We start from the raw sequence: 15,622 nt of genomic DNA, 5'->3' as shown, positions 1-15,622 counted from the left end.
AATTCCTTGAGTGCCAGCTCTGTGTCTGGAATCCAGGGTGGGGGCTTGCCCCCACTCCCTTGTTTAATTTTCACAAAGAGGATCTGCTCTCATCAAACCCATTCTACAACGGAGATTCTGCAGTTCAGAGAGGTGAAGTGGCTTGCCCACAGTCATGCACAAGAAGCGCAGAGCTAAGACCTGAGCTTAGCTGACTCCCAGGCCCCACGTGCGTTTTATTCTGTCACATTGCTCTAGGCCTCAGTTTCTCCATCTGTAAGTGAGAGATTTGGAGCAGAGAAGAGATAATAAGTAAGTAGTTTTATCTCGCATGCCAGCTTTGGTCCATTGTTAGAACTGCCTGACCACCGCGATGAGAATTCTGAGCTGAGGCTGGGCTCAGGGGGAGAGAGTAGGGTCATCCGCTAGCAATGTCTGCCCTGGCTCAGGAATGGAGGGTTGTAGCACATATGCTTTTTATGAGCTGACTTTCCAAGGATCCTACCAGTTCTGGCGTTTTGGAGCTGGGATGTGTTAACCCTCCTTTCTAGTGGCCTTGGGTAAGTCCCTGTGCATCTCTGAGGCGCAGGCTCTCACTGCACCTGCTGGGGAACAGCTTCCTCCAGCCTCTCTGTGAAGTACCGAGCCAGCTGCTCAGCCTCCCTCTGCTCAACCCCTGCTTGTACCCTCAGCCATGAGCAGCTGTTGCCTAGCAACGAGAGTGGTGGTGGGAGGCTTGGAGGGGTTTGCAGAGTCCCGGAATCTGGGAAAACATCCTCCCTTTCTCCCACATCCCAAGCATGGGCCTTGGAGATCCTGACCAGCCCCATGAGGGCCCCCATAGCTGGGGCCCGGGACCAGGTAACAGGGAGACAGGTGTCCAGGAGCCACATGGCTGAGTTCGAGCCCTGACCCTGTTAGACCTGCCGTAGGTTTGGGGCTCACAGCCTCAACTTCCTGAGTTGGGTTTCTTCGTGTGTAACGCTGGAGTGACTCATCCCAACCTGGCCGAGGCACAGGGAGGGTTATGGAGATGATGGGTAAGAAAGTGCCTTAGAAATCTTAACCTTCCAGTCCCACCTCCCTGTGAGGGCTCATCTAGGAACTTAGAGAGCGGCTCAGATGTTCACTCTCCTGCCCAGAGGTCAATCCTGGGATCACGGCTGGTCTCTAGCCACCAATACAGTCCTTGAGCAGCACTGTGTGTTGGGTGGGAGCTCAGGACATCAGGGGAGAACACAGGGCTGGTGTCCCCCTCCTCAGGATCGGGCCGCTGGGGTCCATCTTGGCCTGGCCTGGCACTTGCAGCCCTCCCTGGGACCCTGGGCAGGGTGGACAGAGGTCCCTGGTCTAGTAGACAGATGGGAGCAGGGTCGGGAAGGGGGGATCTTCAGAGAGGGAGAGAAACAGGGGTGAGGTTGTCAGACAGCAAGGGGTATAAAGAGATGGGGCAGGGGGAGGAGGCAGCGGGAGTGCACAGAGGAGAAGCAGAAGCCTGTGGGAGTCGGGGAGGGAGCAGAGATATGGAAGAGAAGAAGAGGAAGGTGGTGGGGGATGCTGGAGGAGAAGGGGTTGCAGGGGGGCAGAGAGAAGACGGGAGAGGTGATCTGAACACTCTTCAGAAACCTCTCAGGCCAGAAGGGCTGCCAGTCAGGAGCTGGGCAGCATGTTCCACTCCCCAGAGCCACCCAGGATCCAGAGGCCAAGTGGGAAATCTAATGAGAATTCCAATCTCTTTGCCAGAGCCTGGAGCCCCCGCTGCTGTCAATAGGCCTTTGCTTAGGCTGCCTGGGATTCTGAGGACCAGAGCCAGATCTCCATTGCCCCCTCGCTCTGCGCGCCCCAGGAGGGCAGAGCTCCCTTGTCCTAGAGGCCCACAGGCTCTCCCAGGTCCGGAGAAGGACCCAGGGGGCCCAAAGCAGACATCCCCTCCATGGCCCCCTCCTGAGTGGATACACAGAACCTTCTTGCATTTCCTCCTTGCACAAGGAGCTTACTAACCCCAGGGCAGCCCAGTCTCCCCCAGGATAGTTCCAGGAAGTGAGCTTTGGCTCTCTCTAATGTATGGGTCTTGTAGGCCAAAGTGTGGGGTTCAGTCTCTATCCCTGAAGCAATGGGGAGCCATTGATGGCTTAAGCCGGGGGGTGGGGGATGGTACTAGTGTTTAGATTTGCATTTCAAGAAGATCCTTCACTCTGCTGTGCAGAAAACGGACAAGAGGAGGCCAGAGTGGCAGCAGGGAGTCCAGGGAGGAGGCTGAGACAGTACTTTGGGCACATGATGATGGGGGCTTGGGCTGGGGCTGGGGAGTCGTCAGGGTGCACGACCCTGGGTGGGTTGGAGGCCCATCTGAGAGTAGACAGGTCTCGTGGATGGATGGGGTGTGTGGGGGGCATGAGGAGTCTGGGGGAAGAACTGACTGACGTCAGACAGAACCACTGACCCTCACCTGGAGAGTGTCCTGGGCCCATCCAGGCCTGTTGATTTCAGATCTCTAAGGGTAGGTTCCAGAATCTGCATTTTAAAAATCTGCTTTCAGATTTTTCCAAGAATCAGTCCACGGCACCATGGACAATGGCCTGGAGTTTGGGGTACCCTGAGTCGACCCCCCATTTTAAAGAGGAAGAAACAGGCCCCTAGTGGGGAGAAAAGTTTTCCACGATCACACAGGATTGACATCGTAGAAATAACTAGCCTTAGACGTCTGATCCATTGTTCACACTCATGGTTCTCCTTAGCCCTGGCGAAGAGCCTTGAGCAGGCTCTGCGGTGCTGGGAAGCCCGGGCTACGCGCCTGCGATGACCTTGGTTCAAGTCCAGACGCAGCCATTCCCTGGCTGGGAGATGCTAGACCAGTCACCTCATCTCTGGGAGCCCCAGGGTCCTCACCTGCACACGGACATGAAATAGGGGCCTCAAAAGAGGACTGTGGCATTTGCACGTGATAATGTGCCCCAGGCACCCGGCACATCTCAGTAAAGGGAAGCTTTGTCATTGAAGTTCAATCCCACTGCTCCAAGGGCAGCCTCAAGTACAGGCAGGGGCAGCGCAATCTCTGTGAGTGTGCGTGTGAGTGTGTGTGCCTGTGTGTGTGTGAGAGTGTGTGGGACTGTGTGTGTGACTGTGTGTGTGTGTGCGTGTGAGTGTGTGTGGCTGTGTGTGTGTGTGAGACTGTGTGTGTGTGTGTATGTGTGGTGTGATGGAGTTTTTGGAAGAGTCTTCCCCTGGCCAAAACTATGTTCCTACCGCTCATGACCCATCACAATTTCCGAAAGCCCCCCGTTAAAGTCACATGTCCCTAGACACTATTTCGTTCCTTGCCTTCTTGAGCAGGAAGAATTTTGCAGTGTTGGAAATAGAGGCTGGAGAGGGGCAGATGTGCCCTCCCAAAGTCCCATGGGCTGTAGAAGCAGAATGAGGACCCCAGCCTGGCTGTGCTGCACCCCTTGTGGGTCCAGGGCCCGTGGGTGCCAGCGGGACCGCAGTCGGAGCGGGAGCGTGTACTCCCTACGGAGCCTGGGGAGGGGGCTGGGCGATGCGCTCGCCATAATCAAGGCGCAATCAGCGCTAATCAGCGTGTTCTTGAAATAGACCCAACTGGATAGGGGAAGCGAGCAGCCGCCTGGGTTTGTATAGCGGCAATCAGAGGGAAGCAATTTTAGATCTGCGGGAACAACAGCTCTTTGTCCGTGCACAGGGACTCTGCCGAGCTTCTGCGGAGCCCACTGCGGCTTGGAGATAAAAACACTCCACGGGGGCTGCAGCTGCCCTGGCCCAGGAAGGGAGGTGTTCAGGCAGCGGGTTCAACTGCCTCGAGGGGTGAAGTCCAAACTCCCTAACACCTTGGCTGGGCACCTACTATGCACTGGGTATGTGGGCAGCTGCTTGTTGGTTAAGAGGTGGGCCCCACTTTGCAGGAGAGGGAGTGGAGGCTCAGAGAGGTGGGGGCTTCACTGCAGGTCTCTGGGCTGGTAAGCAGCTGAGTTGGGATGGGGATTCAATCTGACTCCAGAGCCTGAGCCTATTCTTTTATGAGGGCCCTCGGCCCTAGGAGACGTTATCCTAAATTAAGCCAACGCCTTATGGGAACTCAGGTCTTGTAAAAATCTCAAAGCCTGAGGATTATTGGTTCCAATTTGCAGATGAGGCAAATTGAGGCCCAGAGAGGTAAAGGGACTTGCTCAAGGTCACCCAGATGGTCTAAGTGGTGCAGCCAGCATTCAAACCCACATCTGTGAGGTGCCAGAGCTCCCACTTGAAATCACTAAGCTCTGAGCTTCTCTAAAGGCCCAGCCCCTGCCACCACCTCCAGGAGGCCTTCCCTGCCAAGTCTGGGGCTGCCATTCTCTACCCCTCTGAATGACGCTGGGCTGAGGAGCTGGCCTGGTGCTTGGGTAGGGCTGAGCGGTGGACTTTGAGGGGTTTTGGTGACCCAGCCTCATTCCCCTTGTCGGTGCTGCGCTCCCTTATCTCCCTCTGGGGTGGTAACTCCAGGGCAGAAGAAAAGCTCCCGAACAGCTGGTGGTGCATGCGCGGGAAGTGCTCTGGTGAATCAGGGGCACTAACAGGTATGAAGGGCCTGGTGACAAGGGGAGAAGGTTGGGCGGGGGAGCAGGCAGGCCAGGCAGGAGGCCCCGGCAGCAGTCCAGGTGACGGTGGATAGCCCGGAGCAGTGGCTGGAGTGAGAGGAAATGAGTGGAGGTGAGAGGTTTCCAGGATGAAGAACTGAGGAGACTGGCTGATCGGTGGAATGTGGGGAGTGAGGACTTCCCACTTGACTAGCTGGCCCCATACCTCAGCCATCCTTAACTCCCTCACACCCACTTCCAACCCCTTAGAAAATCCTACCTTCAAAATATGTTCACAGTCTGACCACATCTGCCCCTTTGTGTCTCCAGTCCAGCCCCCATCCTCTCCTGCCTCGATGAAAACAGCCTCCTCACTAGTCTCCCTGCTTCCATCCAAGCCCCTCACAGTGGCCCGATGGTTCTTACCAAAACAGAAATCAGTTACGTCCTTCTGCTCAAAACCCTCCTGTTGCTCCTTATCTTACATCTCCACAGAGTTGCAGCTGCCCACCACCTCTCTCACCTCCCCTTCTACATGCTCCCCTTGCTTCAGTCATCCTGGCCTTCTAGCTGCTCTGCGAACAGTGCAGATAAGCCCTGACCCCAGGACATTTGCACAGCCCATTTCTTTTGCCTAGAATTCTCTTCCCAAGAAAGGCACAGGCTCCCTTTCTCCCCTTGCCAGTGAGGCCTTCGCTCACCTTCCCAGTTAGAATTCCAACCCCACTCCATACTCCCTGGTCCTCCCTATGCCTCTTCCCCCCTTTATTTCTCACCTAATCACTTGCCATCTTCTGATATGCTGTATATTTTTACTTTTTAAAATATTCAATTTCCGGTCCTTCCACTAGAATGGAGGCTCCGTGAGGACAGGGTCATGTGGGTGCTCAGTCAGTATCTGCTGAGTGAAGGAAGTGTCTGGATGGTGGGGTCATTGACTGAGACAGGAAGGAACAGACTGGTGGGGGTGGCAGAGATGAATTCAACTGGAACTTGAGTTTAAGATGCCCCAGTGGACACCCAAAAGGAGCTATTCAGAAGACAGTTAAATATGCAAGTGCGGACCTTAGTTTCTTCATCTGTAAATTGGGCTAATGATCCCAGCTCCCTCAGTGGGTGTGTGGGGGGAGGGTGAGTCTATGGAGATAAGAAGGCAGCAGTAATTAGCACATAGGCAGCCCTCAACCGAGGTGGCTTCCTTGCTATGTGTTTCCTTCTCCCCTCAGACAGCCATGACAAACTCACTATGACAAGTTCCTGTGACAAATTCCCTTTGATGAGCCTGGAAGCTGCTGGCATGTCCATGAATGTTTGGAGAATTACGTAGCCCAGAGGAGGGGTCCTGCCCCATTTGTTTCTCCCTCATCCTGAGGCTCAGCTCATGGGCACCCAGATGCCCACGCGGAGGCTGGAGCCGGAGGACCGAGGAAACTTCGCGGCCGCAAGCCCTCCCCTCCCTTCTCCCGTCATCACTGCTTCCAATCATATGAGGATCATTTTTCATTCCCTGCGGGCCTGCTTTGTAACCCACCTCTCAGTGGTGAGGAGAGGATTTTCAAAAATAGCTTTACTGATTTTATTTTTTGGACCATAGAAGCCAAAGTTGTTCTTTGTTAAAGAAAAAATTAGATAGTATAGAAAAAAAATTAAAATCAGCCCAAACCTTATCACCCAGAGATAATCACTGCCTCCATTTCCGTGCCTGGACTTCTCATCTGTATTTTTGTGTCCAAATGGATTTGGGGCAGGACTTCTGGGCAGACAGAGCTGGGTAGGGACTGGGCCGGGTATCTAGGCAGGGCCTGGTGACGGGGCCTGTGTCCCTGCTAGTCTGCGGTCAGAGCAAAGCCCACAGTCTGTCCTGTGTGCCGGGCCCATCCCTGAGGGGCCGCCCTGCGCACCTCATATTTTATCATCATCTGCATACTCACCTAGCCACACCTGGAAACGTTAATATTTTAATACTTTTCCTGTTTATTTGGAGCTCTGTAAAACAAATGCCACATAGCTACCCCCTCATTCAATCCTTAGAATAACCAACAGAGAGAGAGTTCTCGTGATTAGGAAACTGAGGTCCAGGGAGGCAAGAGGCACAGAGCAAGTTCAGAACCAGGATGCACGCAGGTCTCTGCTGCCAGCATCCTGGGAAGAGTGACATGTAACAAGAACTACAGTCCTTCTCTGCTTCAGGCACTTCGGGGCCTGCACCACCGTCTGGTTTAATCCTCGCAACATCCCTGCCAGAGGGGCTTATTCTGTCCAGTGGCACAGAAGAGGAAACTGACGTCAGAGAGGTGGAGTCATCTGCCTGAGGCCGCACAGCCAGCGAGTAGGGGTGTTGAGAACTGAACACGGGTGTGTCTGGCTGTTGGGATAGGGATGGGGCAGGGTGAGAAGGGTGAATGGTGCCCTTCTGTCAAGGGCAGCCTCTTGGTCCCTCATCTGGGCACCCAGAGGGAAGCCTCTGGACCCTCTGGTCTCGAGTTCCAGTCTCTGCTTCAGTTCTGACCTCACTGGTCAGAGCCCGGGACCACAGGGAGGGGCTTGGGTTTAGCAGCAGCGCCACCTGGTGGCTGATTTGCTGCCTCCGGACCCTGTCTGAGCCCAGGACCCTGAGTGGGAGGGAGGGGAGGGATGCAGGCAGGAGGCCCCCCAACTCATTCTTCCCTGCTGGACCCGCGGGTCAACCCCAAAGCCTCCTGGTATAGAGGAAAAAACTGAGCACACTGGGTTTGATAGACCTGGGTTTGAATTCCAGCTCGGTCTGTGTGACACTGGGCAATTTCCTCTAGCTACCTCTCTTGAGTTTGTTTCCACATCTGTTAAGTGGGCATGAATCGCAGTTGCAGGGGTGTCTCGAGGCCAGTGGAAAATACCTGACCTTATCCCAGATGCCTGGCAGGTGCTGAATAAACGACACCCGAGGTGACTGATAAATGACACTTGCCTTTGCTCTGCTGTTTTCTCTGACCCCTCCCCACCATCTGCCAGGGGCTCCCACAGATCAGGCCCAGACCCTCTGCTGGGCTTCTCCTAAGTCACTCCTAAGCTTCTCCTAAGTCCTCTGCAGAGGAGCGATGCCAAGCTCCTGCTCAGACCAGGCTAAAAGAGTCTTCTCACTCTAGGAACGGTGCACTTTGGGAAGATACCCAAAAGGAAGGCAGAGAAACAAGAACGAGAAAAGCCAAGTGTTGGCCAGAATTGGTCTGACACACCCAGGTAGGGGGTCTCTGGAAGAGCCAAGCCTGCTTCACTCTCGAGGTCAAGGTCGTGGAGTCCTTGGCCCAGGCCCACCCTGCCCACTGCTTCCTGTGCTTTGTAGATCTGGCTGGGCCTCCCCATCCCTGCCAGGCAGGCACCACCCCGTCTTCATTCACAGTCACATCAGATCCACTGTCTCCACCCCTGCCTCCCCTGCCTCCCCTCCCTCCTCTTTCCTCAAGCGCCTATAGGCGCTCTTGGGAAGCACGGTTCCCACAAGGTGACCCCAAGTGCCCTCTAGAACTCTGGATGGCTCTGAAGCCCCCCAGTAGTGACCAAGGGTCCTGATACTTTTGTTACCTCTGATGGCCCTCAGTAACTCTGCAGTGCTCCCCAGAGGTCCTCCATCTGTCCCAGTGTTCCCTGTAACTCCCACACCCGCCCGGCAGTGTGCTCAGCCCCTGCCCCCGCTCCTGAAGGGCCCCATCACGCACTGATGTCTCCACATCAGTCTACTGGATCCCCAGGACCCCCAGTCCCTCAGGTCTCCAGGGGTCCCAATGGTCCTTTCAACTCTCAATGCCTCACTGGCTCCAAACATCGCCTTGTCCATCTCTGTGAACCTGAGTGGCACAATATCACTTCTGGAGAACTGTGGAGACTTCTAGAAGTTCCTAGTGTCACCAAAGGTATTTCGAGGCTCCTGAAGACCCCAAGACCTTCCCCACACGGCCTCCACCACCACCTGGTTCTCCATGGCCTTGAATGACCCATCAGTGCTCATGGCTGTGATGACATTCAGTACCTTCCAAAGGTGGTCTGTGGAAAGGGCATGGGCCTTGGACCCAGAGACCCCTGGGGCTCTTAGCAGTTTTGGGACCTGGGGCAGCTGACTCTACACCAAGCCTGTTTCCTCATCGGTAGAGTGTGACCACCACTCAACCCACAGTGAGGCTGAGGGCAAAGTAATACAGAGGGAGGGGCCAGCATGGTTTCCAGCAGCAGACAGGTCTTCAATGCCTATTTATTCCCTTTCCCATAGCTCCCTACTCCCTGGCAAGCTGGACACTCATTCACTGAAGCCCCTGCCCGGGGGAGCACCTGCTCTGTGCCAGGACCTGCACTGGTGTAGGTGTCACCCAAACCCCTTACCCTGAGAAACTGGGGAGGGGCCACCCAGCCGCACAGCAAGTGAAGTGGCACAAGGGGTTATAAGACTAGACCAGAATGGCAAGGACTTTGGTTTCTCCTGTATTTCTCCAAAGATGTCTTTCTGCCTCCTACCTTTGTGCAGGCTGTTCCCTCAGCACCAATGCCATTCCCTGCTTGGTGATGTCTTCCCATGCCCCAAGGAGCAACTCAAGTCTTAAATGTCTGATAAAGTGGTGGTGGGGTATGCGGGCTCTCTGTAGACCCCACCAATCTTGGTCCTACTGAGCTCCTCCACTTGCCAGGAGATGTATCTAGTATCATTTTTGGCAAATTATTTACACTCTCTAAACATTAGTTCCTTTATATAAAAAAATGGGACTGATAACACTTACCTGTGAGCTTTGTTGTGAGGCTCTGGTGAGATAATGCAGGCATGACACCTGGAACACAGTAGGTGCTCAATAAATGGTTCTCATTCCTGCCCTTGGCACTCCCTGAGCACTTGGTCCCTGGCACATCCTGCCCTGGAGTTGCTCGTGGGGGCGGTCCTGACATCCCGCTAGCCTGAGGCTCTGAGGGCAGTGCGTGCGTTGCTCCTCCCAGTATCCTTCACGGAGGGGACCTTATTCTAAAGTGAGACAGAGAAGGCCGAGAGTTGGCGACAAAGACTGACTCTGCTCCCTAACAGGTCATGAGGTGCCCAGGCCAAGGGCTCATTTGACTTTAACAGCCTGGGAGAGGGCAGGGGCTGAGTGCGAGACAGGTATGTAGAGGACTTCGAGGCGACTCCTGAGCCAGCCATGTCCCCTTACAGGGTCGCGTGTTCTTCACCCTTCTCCTGCTGGCTGAGCCCGGGCCCAGAGAAGCGGGCTGACTTGCCCAGGGCCACCCTGCGGGGCTCAAACTGGCTGGAAAAGGCAGGGGAAGGCAGAACATCCTCCCCTCATGCACCTCTCCGTGTCCGGAGGAGTGTGGACACCTCTCTTCCTGACTAAGAAGAGCAGGAACATTCAAGACAAGACTTGTCTTAGGATCCCTAGTCCTAGGTCCAGACACGGAACACGGTGGGTGCTCAGTAAAAGCCTACTGAACACATGACCCTGTTTTCCAAAACACGCAGCTCTCAGCCTGAAGTGTCAGCTCTTTGCTGCCTGATCCCCTCCCCCATTTCCCAAGACAGGTTCAGGGGGACCCCGAGATCAGGGATTTTAAGCAAGGGTCAACCAGACAGAAATGAGCAGACACCACGTGTAGACGATCTCACTGCGCCACGTGCTAGCAGGACAAAGCACACTCTGGGGCCTTAAGCCAGTGTTTGGAAATCTCAGACACAGATTTAAGAGATTTTCGTCTAAGTTCTGAACAATACCACACTTTCAGAGCTTAGGCACAACTCCTTCAGGATAATAATAACCTGTGTGAACACGAAGCTTTACCATTCACACCCAGAGCTCACAGGAGCTTCATATTACCGAGTTTGAAGTGGGAGCAATTATCCCCGTTTTAGAGATGAGGAAACTGAGGCTGGCAAGGGCAGGTCCTGAAGCCCAAACCAGGGCTGCATACTCCAAATCCTCCTGTCCTTCTGCCCACCTTGCCTGCCTGCCTCAGACACGCAGGGCTGCCCAATGGGACAGGTGCATGACTTTGTGGCAATGCGGGGTGGCTACTGCCTTCTCTGTCTTGCAGCCTGAGAGGCATTTGGGGGCAGTGATGAAGAGACTGGACTTTGAGGTCAGATAGACTTGACTTCTCTTTCTGGTCCTGCTGGTTACTAGCTGTGGGATTCTGGGCAAATGGCTTGCCTTCTCTCTGCCTCAATGTCCCCTGTCTGTAAAGTGGGGGACGTAATAAATAAACAAGGTTGGGGGAATGCCTTCCTTATGGGGTTGTTGCAGGATTAAACAGAGAACTTCTGTAAAGCACTTCGCACACAGTAGACATTCAATGCACGGGGGTCACACAGAAGGCAGTGTGGGCTCCTGAAACAGCCCCGCGTGTTTCTAAGTTGTAATCCCAAGCTGAGGCAGCAACCTCCAAATACGGAACCGAGACGGTTTTTCAGGAACATCACGAAGGCGATAAAGCAGGAAGAACCACCCGGTGAGCACCACTCCGCTAGGAACAGCCACAGAGAGTTTGTCCATTTCTTTAATATTTAAAAATGAGTAAGCAGACAATCGTGTACCCTTTGAATACCCAATAAAAACGTCCATTATGCAAAACAGTACAACCTTTTTCATTTTTAATAATACTGTAAATATCTCAGAAAGGATGTATTGTTTCTAAGGAATATCAAAAAAGTCACCACAATGATGAATCGCCTGCCCCCACATTGCCCTCCCCACCCCCCAAAGTTACCCAAATACTAGTAGGAAATTACAAAAAAACGAAAAACAAAAGCCCTCCTCCGCCCTGCCCCATGAGTCGTGTTAAGTGAGTGAAGTGTTAAGTGCCGCTTGTACAATGCAGTGTGTCCCCGGAAGGCGGGGCTGTGCACTGGTGAGAGCGGTTGGTGGAGAATCAGTAGCAGCAACAGTGGGGAGACTCCTCCCCGACCTGATGGGAGAAGAGCAGACAAGGATGAGCATAGGCAGGGGGCTCAGCCTGAGCCCGGATCTTCCCACATCCATTTCCCGGGTCCACGGGATCAGACAGCTCAAGGAGATGCCGGGCAGGCCTGGGCTGTGTGTGCAAAAGGGGGGCCCAGACCCAGGCATCCCGACCTCCTGGGGGGTCCTGGGCATCCGTCTTAGCAAACGCAGGCTTCAGGTGGGGGCTGGTCAGAGCAGAGAAGCTGGGAGTGGGGTGAATCAAACACACAGGGTCATTACAGGAAACCAACTCCTCTGTTTGAAGAAAGATTGAGTTTCCACCAAATAAATTGGGAACATAAAGGAAAAGGATAAAGAATGCACCTTCCCTGTCCCCAAATAACTCAGGATCCAAGGCAGAGACTTGAAGTCAAATCCAATTAAAAAAAAGAGGATCAGCCAGGGAGGCCTGGAGAAGCGGCAGCCTCCTCCGCAGACAGCAGGCCTGCACCCACCGGGAGAGGGGCGGGAGCCCGGGTCTCCCCTCCAGTGAGCGCTGAGGCTTCCCAGCACCCTGGCTGGAGAGGCAGGTGGGACAGCTCCGGGGAAAAAGGTAGGGAAGAAGCCTCGAGAAGGTTCCAAGGTTCTGCTGGTGACAGGAAGGACAGGGAAGGGACTGGAGGTAGCATGATGGTACGAGAGAGAGAGCGGAGGGCAACGGGTAAAGAAGAGGGTGGAGGATGAACCCAGGCTCCAGGCTGGACTGTAGCTCCTCCCGGGAGGCTGGGGGAAGGCCTCAGCATGCAGATTCTGGCTGCAGTAGTGACAGGACAGAGAGGCAGAGCTGAGGGTGAGAGAGGACGGACAGGAGGTGCCCTGCCGTGGGGCCGAGGACCTGGCTGGTCTCCAGAGGACGGGGCCACTCACGGATGAAATCAAACCATACAGCTTCCATGATAAACTTAGTTTTAAATAAGTGGGTGGGAGGGGGGTGGAAGCAGGGATGACAGCCTGCAAGTCTTCAGAAGAATCCAAGATCAACCAGCAGGTCTGCAAGCCAGTGAGGCATGCAGAGAGAATCCTCAAGAGATGTGGCCGGGAAAAATCTCAGAGATCCCCTGATCCAGGCCTCCCCATTGGGGAGATGCAGAAGCTCGGGCCGAGGACGGGAGGGGAGTGCCTCAGGTCACTTGGTGGGACCAGAGCGGGCCCTGCTATCCAGGAGTCCTGAGTCTGGTGCAACCTTTTGTTTCCCCTCTGACATAGCTTGCTTTCTGCAGGCCCACCTCTAGGAAGGTGGGCATGACAAAGGGAGGGTCTGAAGGGAAAGCCTGGAGGCTCGGCGGAGGGGCAGCTGCAACGGTCAGGGACAAACACGGGACACAGACCGGTCGGTTAACGGGCTGACAGGGGAGGGCAGGCATGGCACCCACCCACCTGCCCTGCAGCCCGAGTGAAAAAGTTGGACCCTAGGAGACAACTTGTTCCTAAACCCCAGCAAACACTGGTTAAAACCGTCCTAGCACAAGAAGACTGCCAGTCCCTGTGCAGGATTATGTCTCCGTACTGTTACTTACATGACAACTGGGCGGCGAGGAGGGGAATGTGACTTTAAACCAGAGTGGACATGGCCACCTTAAAATTAACTTGTTAATAAATCCTGTGCCAAACGAGCAAGCCTCTACCATTAGGTGAAGTACGCGGTTCGGGTGTTCATTTGTACACACGGCGGAAGAGGAGGAGGAGGAGGAGAGGCATCGAGGTGGCAGGCGGCGCTCAGAAGTGCGTCTCCTTCTCTGTGATGGCTGCAATGGTCCCATCGCCCTTGAGTTTGGCATCACAGTCATTAACCGTCACCGTCCGTGGGCCTGCCCCAAGCTTGCCCCGCATTTTCAGATCGGCGCTGGGGATGGTCAACTTCCGGAATTTCTAGGTGGGGGGAGAGGAGAGCTGTCTAAACACGGCTGCCGGGGTCCTAGGCCTGCCTGGGTGCCTCCCACCAGCACAGTGGACGCCTCGGGGCCATGAAGCCATCAGACTGAGGCTGGGCCGCAGCTCTGCCACTCAGAGCTCTGTCCTGGACGATGAATACCTCCCTGGGTCTCAGTCTCCCCCTCTCCCACCGCCCCCAGACAGGGGGACAACGAGGAGTTCGCTGAGGAGTTGGAGACGGTCAGTAGAAGGGCCCAGCCCCGCACTGGGCCGCTGCAGGGGCCCAGGGCGCGAGCGCTGTACCCAGGCTGCTGGCTGCATCCCTGCTTCCCGTGGACACGGAGAAGCTAGCGCTGCTTGGCCACTCACTCCCCGCGGGGCAAGTCACCCAACATCTCCAAGCTGCGTCTCCCCGCCTGTGAAAGGGGGCAGGAGCACCTGCCTGGAGGGCCGCTGTGAGGAGGAGCTGCTGGACAAATGAGGACAGTCCCCACAGAAAGATGTCACCACATCCAGGGGAACAGGTGGCCCTGTCTGACGAAGGAAACATGCTTTCTGATGCTGACGCTCACGGCCACAGCCTCATGGCACCTTGCAGAGTGGCCGGCACTCTACCGATGAGGGAGCGGAGGCCACGGGCAGACCCCTGACACACACTCCTGCCCGCACGGTCCCGCCTCAGGCCCCACACCTCAGCCTCACGTGTGCCCCCAGGTTCCCTTGAGAGAAGACGTCAGGTCAGGATTTAGGAGGCCTTTTCTGGGCATAAACCTTTTCCACGGAAGGCTGGAAAGACATTTGGGTGGTTGGTTTCTCACGGTCAAGGTTCTGTTGTCTCTTTCAGATCCTGCCCAGGGAGAGATTAACGGGCAGACCTCCCCATGCTGAACACCCCCCGGGGCACCAGGGTCTCGACACAGGGCAGGTCTTGGGAGCAAGGGCTCCAAGGCCAGGCACCTGGGCTTGAATCCCAGCTCTACCACGTACTGGGGCCAGAACTCAGCCCCCTGTGCCTTGTTCCCTCCTCTGTCAAAGGGGTAACAGCGACACCTGCCTCTAGGGTTGCCCTGAGGCCCAGATTCGTTGCCCAGTTCACAGCTCTTAGCACCCAGCCTAGCCGCCCTCACAGCAATTCTCTGAGGCGGGTACCACTGATCCTGTTTTTCCTTCCAGATCCTTCCCATCAGCTGACAGAATCTTCTGGCAACAGAGGGTGGGGAAGTAACTGGCAGGGCCTACAGGGCCAAGGTGTTAGGGCCCCAGGACTGCTTTCCTCTGGACATGTCTGGTCCTGCACGAGAGTTAACAAGCACCCTTGCCCTGCTGAGGCCCCTGACTTGCTCCGGGGGACGAGCAGGCTGGAGAGAGGGCCCTTCCTTCTCTGCTTGCTCCTTCTGGCTGCACTCTGGCTTTTCTGGAGCCCAGGCCCCTCCGTGGGCAGGCGGGCTGGCTGGAGCCGACTCTGGGCTGGCACTCGCCTATGGCCGTGGCCTGGGAGATACTGGTCAGCCCGAATCCCCTGTGGTGCTGCACTGGGGCAGGAACGAGGTGGGGGGCCCGAGAGCAAGGCCTCCAGGGAACCCACTCTGCCACTCCAAGGCTGTGTGCCCTTGGGCAACTTGCTTCACTTCTCTGTGCCACAGCTGCCTCCTCTGTACCATGGGGAGAGGAAGGGCCTCCACCTCACGGCACTGCTACGAGGATTCAATGGCTTAGTGTTTGCAGATGGCTTCGAAGAGTGTCTAGCGCACAGCAGACAGTTTGCTAAAAGGGTGAGAAACTGACTCAGACTTTCTGATCCACCCGCAGGTGGGAGAGTGAAGAGAAGATAGGTGCCAGGGCGGGGGGGGGGTCGAAGGGCGGGGTCCTAGTTCACTCCGTTACCAAGAGACCATGTACTGCGTGGTCCCAAGGACAGGAAGCATCCAGAAGAGGCACGTGCACAGAGACAGAGGCAGACTCGTGGGTGTCTAGGGCTGGGAACAGGGCTTACTGTGAATGGGCACCGGGGATCTCATTAGGGAGATAAAAAGGTTTGCAAACTGATTTATGGTGATAATTGCACTACCCGGAAAGCTACTAAAAAACCACGGAGTTGTACACCTGAAATGGGTGAATTTTATGATATAGAAAATGTACTTTGATAAAATTGTTTAAAAAATTTGATTTGCTAATTTTTGGCTGAGATCTTAGGCAAGTGACTTAAGTTCTCTGAGCTTCAGTTTCCCTCACCTGTTAAACATGGAAAGTGATGCC

The 15,622-nt window shown here is 55.2% G+C and overlaps 1 protein-coding gene across 3 annotated transcripts in view; it reads right to left on the bottom strand.

Annotated features, from left to right (window-relative positions):
* Nucleotides 1-227: 227 nt before the first annotated feature.
* The window catches only part of SLC6A11 (solute carrier family 6 member 11), a 123,040-nt gene continuing 107,645 nt past the window's right edge, over nucleotides 228-15,622 (bottom strand). The window contains exons 14-15 of one of the 3 annotated variants that reach the window (XR_012060785.1): nucleotides 9,293-9,528; nucleotides 228-253 (exon numbers count right to left, since the gene is read on the bottom strand). Coding sequence is in view for 2 of the 3 variants with exons in the window: in XM_072941855.1 (XP_072797956.1) it covers nucleotides 13,211-13,363 (153 nt within the window). In the remaining variant the exon portion in view is untranslated. Of the gene's footprint in view, nucleotides 254-9,292; nucleotides 9,529-13,066; nucleotides 13,364-14,088; nucleotides 14,153-15,622 lie in introns of those variants that run through there. The other 2 variants (XM_072941855.1, XM_072941856.1) reach the window with 2 other exon arrangements.

The sequence above is a fragment of the Vicugna pacos genome, chromosome 17 (genome assembly GCF_048564905.1).
Source record: "Vicugna pacos chromosome 17, VicPac4, whole genome shotgun sequence".
NCBI classification, from domain to species: domain Eukaryota; kingdom Metazoa; phylum Chordata; class Mammalia; order Artiodactyla; family Camelidae; genus Vicugna; species Vicugna pacos.
Note: the sequence above shows the minus strand (reverse complement) of the source record. Positions and strands in the feature narration are given on the sequence as shown.